Source organism: Lolium perenne, chromosome 1 (assembly GCF_019359855.2).
Source record: "Lolium perenne isolate Kyuss_39 chromosome 1, Kyuss_2.0, whole genome shotgun sequence".
Taxonomy (NCBI): domain Eukaryota; kingdom Viridiplantae; phylum Streptophyta; class Magnoliopsida; order Poales; family Poaceae; genus Lolium; species Lolium perenne.
The window spans coordinates 40,914,321-40,920,781 of record NC_067244.2 but is presented as its reverse complement, the minus strand read 5'-3'; the positions used below and the strand labels follow the sequence as shown (position 1 = coordinate 40,920,781).

The 6,461-nt window shown below is 43.8% G+C and overlaps 1 protein-coding gene across 1 annotated transcript; it reads left to right on the top strand.

Moving 5' to 3' along the window:
- Positions 1–2,014: 2,014 nt before the first annotated feature.
- On the top strand, positions 2,015–6,044 carry LOC127347580 (protein FAR1-RELATED SEQUENCE 5-like). Its single transcript, XM_051373749.2, has 9 exons — positions 2,015–2,420; positions 2,500–2,594; positions 2,813–2,908; positions 2,996–3,181; positions 3,260–3,485; positions 3,573–4,262; positions 4,360–4,816; positions 4,903–5,190; positions 5,280–6,044. The coding sequence occupies exons 7-9, from the start codon at positions 4,664–4,666 to the stop codon at positions 5,934–5,936; spliced, it is 1,098 nt and encodes a 365-aa protein (XP_051229709.1). The 5' UTR covers positions 2,015–2,420; positions 2,500–2,594; positions 2,813–2,908; positions 2,996–3,181; positions 3,260–3,485; positions 3,573–4,262; positions 4,360–4,663; the 3' UTR covers positions 5,937–6,044.
- The last annotated feature ends 417 nt before the right edge of the window (positions 6,045–6,461 follow it).

Sequence of the window (6,461 nt, the reverse complement as noted above, 5' to 3'; positions counted from 1 at the left end):
TTTTCTGTGTTGTATATCTTGATGTACTACCTCCATATCGGTTTACAGGGAAATTATGTATTTCAAGAAAAAAAGTTGGCTACTAATTTGATCAACAAAATATAAGATATATATCAAAAAGTTAAATTATATTATTAAAAACCTTTTTTGAATACGAATTTAATGAAATAATTTTTATGATATATATTTTATATTTCGTTGATCAAATTTATAGTTAAATTTGTTTCTCAAAATACGGAATTGCCATGTAAATTGGTATGGAGGGAGTAATCCTTTTATCTGCTCCCTCCATTCCAATAAATAAGATGTTCTTATTTTCCATGTATTTTCTTTAACTAAGAATTTCTCAGCTGGACCCCAAGGTGTGGGACCTCAAATAGGTGTGGGACCTTAAATAGCGCGGAGTGAACCTTGAGAGCATCTCCACCGGTGACCCCAATAGCATTTTGGGTGACCCGATAGGATTTTGGGGGCTGACATCGAAACTGAGCTCGCACCGGCGCGCCTCAAAAAGCGCTAGCGTTTTTATCGAGTTCAATAGAAGCGCCAGCAACCCAGTGTCGGCCCCTTCACGAAGGGTGCGAATCGGGCGCGTCGATGACTCGCGACATGATGGTTTTGCCCCTTGTCAGTGAGAGAACGCGGCGGTTCACATCGGAAACCACACGAGAATGTTGGTTGTCGGCGTTAATGGCCTCCGGCACGGAAACCGAAGCGATGACTGGCCACGCAATGTCCACCCACCTTCCCCACGCGCCTTCAATGTGCGTCCGTCGCCTCCCTTAAAACCCCACCGGCGCGTACTTCCCTTCTTCCCCTTCTTGCAACCCTAGCCGCATTGTCGCAGACGCCGCGCAAACAACCACCTCTCCCACGCACCCCACCGACGCCATGTCGTACAACGATGAGGCCGGCGGCAGCGGCGTGCTCCGCTCGCTGCAACTCACCTACGATGAGGCAGATGTACTGTACTAGCAGCGCATCCCCGTGCCAGTATAGTATAAGCTGCCGCACGGTTGGCACGTCTCCAACGCTGGCTTCGCCGTGCCACCGCCGGCAGGACCAGAGATGCGCGCCCTCATCAAGGAGCGGCGGAACCATCTGACGCCGGTGGAGAGGAACCTACCGCGCGAACGACCGCTTCAACAACGTCGGCCGTCGTGCCTGGTGGCCCGGTCGCGACGTCGACGCCATGCTGCAGCAATATGGCTTCCGCCAACGCACCCGCGGCGATCCGCCGCGCGTCCCATTGTACTTCCCGTAGGCGGAGCGCATGGCGTCAGAGGCACCGCCTTTGCAGAGCACCGACAAGGACTACGACGTCCGGGAGCTCGCGCACCGGATCATTAGCAGCCGGCGACCGCATGCGATCAGCCGCGCCCGTGCCTCCTTCCGGAGGAGGAGGAGGAGGAGGACGACGACTGGTCCTTCGGGACATCCAGCGACGACAGCGATGACAACAACAACCTCGACTTCAACTCCTTCGACGCACGGTGCCGCTAGATTTTCGTTTTAGTTTTTTTAGTTTAAATTCAAGTTACTTTTGTATAAATTTTGTTCGAATTTTGTATGAATATCGTTTTCAAAATGTCATTTTAAGTTGAATTTCTACTGGGGCTGCCGTATGGGGGCAAGTGGCGCCCCCCATACGGTAGTACCACCGCCACTGCTGGCGCCTATTTGGAGGACCCCTTTTCTGTCAACTCTCATTCCTATCTCATTTTATCTCTCTTTGAACTTGTTCCTCCCTTTCTACCTCAACTATCAAACTCTAACTCAGACACTCAGTTGTATAGTTGAGGTTTGAATCAATGAGAGAACTAAGGAGAGCGGCGATTTTACCGGCGCCTGTAGGTGTAGTAGTGACATCAACCATTGAGCGATTGCTTTTTGATTCGTGCTCTAATTCCCGGGCCCAGACCCTTTGTTTGGCTTACCGTTTCGGAACCCGGAGTAGGAATCGTAGAATACGGCTGGGCGGCCGGACGCAAGTCAGATACATCCACTTACCTGGTCCATCCCCAACACACCGGCTTTCTCTTCCCCAAGATCCTCTTTCTCTTCCCCGGCGGTTCCTCGGTCAGAGGGCGACGCGGTGGAGGTTGGCGGCGGCGCCCCGTTCTAAGGGCGGCGAGGGTGAAGGTCGGCGGCGGCGCCCCGGTCAGAGGGCGACGCGGTGGAGGTTGGCGGCGGCGCCCCGGTCTGAGGGCGGCGAGGGTGAAGGTCGGCGGCGGCGCCCCGGTCAGAGGGCGACGCGGTGGAGGTTGGCGGCGGCGCCCCGGTGGAGGTTTGACTGCCTCAATCGATCTCGCACAAATCTTCAGTCAACCTAAACGTAGTTTCTCAAGCTTTAGCAATCGGTCCTAATAGTAATTTTTGGGGATTCACTGCCAACCTGATTCGGCACCGCGTTAAAAATGGTAAGTTATAAGCTTTAGATTCATAGATCAATTTGGTGCTTTGTTTCCTAGACAGTAGATAACAAAATTTACTACCCAGGAGGATTGTATGGAGACAGAGTTTGTGCCCCAGCCAGGATATTTCCTGGGCCTGCTAAACAGTGTACAGAATACTTGTAATCCAGAAATTAATGGGTAAGTAATTAACTAACCATTACTAAAAATCGAAATTAGCCTATTGGCCAACTCGGTCATAATTTTGTTTTACATATGTTGTAAGATTAAGTAGTTAGAGAATACTATAATCCAGTTCTTTTAATTTTCTGTTTACATTGCAACTTGAAGCTTCGCATTTATTTTTCCTTTCCCTTAATGTTTGTTCTGTTTTTTTTCCGATGCTACATATGTCTTAGAGAGGTATGCACTAATCCAGCGGATAATGAATGTCCAAGCACCGAACGAAATGAATCTTCTGATATCAACGAGGTTTTGTCGCTACCTAATATGAGGTACATGAAAGTGTCAATGTGGAACAAATAAGTAGATATGAACTTATTAATGAAATGCATGGATCTTATAATGTTCGTTTCTTGAAGGGTTTCAATTGATGATCTAAACGATGCCGAAAATGAAGTCCAATCAGAACCTGCTGTCATAAGATCCACCAATGAACAAACTGGTGAATGCTCAGAACAGTACGAACAAAACGATGAAAATATTTTCTCCTCTTTCAAGCAGATGGACACCGGGGAAGTGTCCTCCGCAAATTCATGTCTAATGGAGTAAGATGAATACGATCATTTTGTTCAAAGTTTCATCGGCTAGACTATCTTTCTAATTCAGTTATCAAACTATTGCAGAGGCGAGACGTCTGGACCCATGGAACAATCTATGAGAGAGTACTGTGCCGATAAGACCACTCAAATGTTTAAGCCTAGGATTGGAATGACATTCGATTCGTTGACAGAAGCATACCAATTCTACAACTCGTATTCATGGGTTGTGGGATTTAGTATTAGGTATGGCGACAGCTATACCTCAACCAAAAAAGTGAAGACCATGCAGGAATTAGTCTGCCAGCGTTCTGTGAGTTCGAATCCATACTGTTAGTGCTTTTATTTGCTGATAATCTATATATCAGCATCTGACTAATAGTAAGTAACCTAAATGCAGGGGAAACCAAGAACGCTAAGCAGTCAACCACCCGGTGTGGCTGCAAAGCTCGTTTCAAAGTTTGCTGTAATGAGCAATCAAAATGGTATGTGAAGTCCTTTTCAGAGGACCACAACCATGATTTAGTGGATAGTTGTGGTGAAAAGAAACATCTTTTTTCACATCAACACATTGACAAGCACACAAAGGATATGATTAGGTATCTTAGGGAGAACAATGTATCATTGAGTCGTGTAGACTCCATTATGGGTAGCTGGTTTGGTTCAGCGGAGAAAGTTCCTTTCTCAAAGAAGACCCTTCGTACTGTTTGTTCTCAGATTGCGAAAGAGTCCCTTCAGGATGATATTACGAAGACAATGGAGAGTTTCCGGGCTATGATATCAAAGGATGATAAATTTGTTTTTTCTGCTCAAGTTGATGATGACAACCGTCTTCGGTCATTAATGTGGACAAGTGGCAGGAGCAGGTCTTTGTACGAGCACTTCGGTGATGCAATTACATTTGATACTACTTATGAAACAAATATATATAAGATGCCTTTTGGCATGTTTGTGGGAGTTAGCAACCATTTTGAGAGTGTTATATTTGCTGGTGTTTTGCTTACAAATGAGAGGGCAGCGGATTTCAAATGGGCATTCAGCGAATTTGTTACAATGATGGGTGGCAAGGCTCCTGTGACAATGTTAACAGGTATGCATACCCCATATCAATTCTACTGTAATGATCATCCATCCAGTGTCTACGCAGACTAAATAACAATGTTAAAAGAATAATTATTTAACTGCAGACCAAGCAAGAGCAATGGCGATTGCTATTAAAGATGTTCTGCCTAAAACCAATCATAGATGGTGCAAATGGCATGTCCTCCGAAAGGCCCAAGAGGTCCTTGGGCATGTTTACAAGAAGCATCTTACATTCAGTGATGATTTCCACAAGTTGGTCAATCATATGCTCACGATAGAAGAGTTTGAGGCTGGTTGGCATGCCATATCCGAGAAGTACGACCTGCAGAAGAACCCTTTCATGATTAGAGCTTTCGAGTGTCGTGAAAAATGGGCTAAACCATATTTCAAAGGATTTTTTGTGCAAGGATGACTAGCACCCAGCGCAGCGAGAGTGCTAATCATGTGTTGAAAATTTATATTCCATGCAATTCTTCTATTAACAGATTTGTGGCTCAGTATTCAAAACTTATAAACGATCGAGAAAGTTCAGATCATGAGTGCGAGAAGAATACGAAACAGGTATAGATTATTGCTTTGCTAATCATAAAAACATCCAGATTACTGTATTTCGATCTTTAATCTAATTCTGTGTACTGTTTTTGTAGAAATCCATCGAGCTGCAGGTTGGGTATCCTATTGAGAAACATGCATCACTAATATACACAAGGAAGGTGTACCAACTTTTCAAGATGGAATTGTTGAAATCTACCAAATATGTTATTGTTCCCAGGAAAGAGAATAATATATTCGAGGTCAAACATGTTCAGGCTGAGCTTAGAGATTCTTGGTGCAAAGTAAACTACGTGATTGATGTGCAAGATCCAGTTGGTTTTTATAAATGTGAATGCGGTCTGTATGAACATTTTGGAATTGTATGCAGCCACATCATAGCGGTAAACCCTTTTTTTGTATCTAATATAATTGGCAGACAATGATATAAAAAAAATGTATTCACTACATTGTGAACTTCTTTTATTTTCAGGTTTTCATTCATAGAGGAGTGTGCAGTATTCCTGATTGCCACATCATGAAGCGCTGGACAAGGCAAGCTCGTATGTCAAAGTATAATCCCAATCTTAGGAATCTTGCCAAGGACAGGATAATGGAGAGTAGGTCTTTTCGCCACAAGGTTGTTTATATGTCAGCAATGGAGCTAGTAAATCAAGCAGAGGTGGATGAGAAATCTTGTGAAATCGCGAACCGAAATATTGAGCGAGGGAAGAAGGAAATTGAGGAATATAGGCTGTCAAAGTTGAGAACTTGCCAGGTTGGTTATGGTGACTGTTCAGGGACTTCCAATGCAGCAGACGCAAATGGAGCTGATGATACAATGGATTGTACCGAAGTAGGTAATCCGGGGCTGGAGATATTTGACAGGTCAAAGAATATAGGCATTCCTGTATGTTCAATCAAGGCTCCTTTGATAAAGAAGAAGGATGGTAGGCCGACTAACCGTAGATTTCTGTCTCGCCTTGATGCCAACATTAAAAAGAAGAAACCCGCTGGCAAGGCGAAGAGATCAAAAGATCCTGGTGGTCTATCAGGAGTAGTCCAGTCAAGGTTCTGCAGCAAATGTAAATCGCTGGCGCACAACATAACAGGCTGCCCCAAGATGATGCTAGAAGATGGTCCTAACTAGAACCTGGTTATGTTAACTACTAAATAGATCAGATGTCCCAGTATACTTATCGAAAGCTTTGTTGGAAGTGTTGATGTATGTTATTTAGTATCAGTCTGTTCAGACTTTTGGGCTCCTCTCTTTTCTGTTTATGTTCACTAATATTGTGGTAGCAAATTCTCTCTATTTTTGGTGGCATGGTAAGAGTATCTATGTATGGCTACTCTAAGTTTATATGTATTGTGATTTATAAGTATGTATATTAATCCTTATATTGGACTTTCTTAATATCAATTTTTGTTACTCTCATTACTTTTGTATGTTGTTGATATTGTTTGGCTGTATGGGCAGACAAATATTTGTTGTGTCCTACCACTATAATTTTGTGTATGCAAGGCCCACATATCTTGAACTATACATTTGCATCGAAATAAGACTAATTCATATTGTTTCACGTAGAAGCAAGTTAACATCCATTTGTAAGTTATGTGTACAATGACTGAAGAACTCAAATACTAGTCTAGTTACATGGTGATTTATTGAAAT

What these genes read in the sequence shown, in the direction of transcription:
- LOC127347580 (XM_051373749.2), top strand. Translation starts at nt 4,664, where the DNA reads ATGACTAGCACCCAGCGCAGCGAGAGTGCTAATCATGTGTTGAAAATT. An exon ending in GCGAGAAGAATACGAAACAG is followed by an intron (nt 4,817 to 4,902) that starts GTATAGATTATT and finishes CTGTTTTTGTAG; the next exon opens with AAATCCATCGAGCTGCAGGT. An exon ending in TATGCAGCCACATCATAGCG is followed by an intron (nt 5,191 to 5,279) that starts GTAAACCCTTTT and finishes TTTTATTTTCAG; the next exon opens with GTTTTCATTCATAGAGGAGT.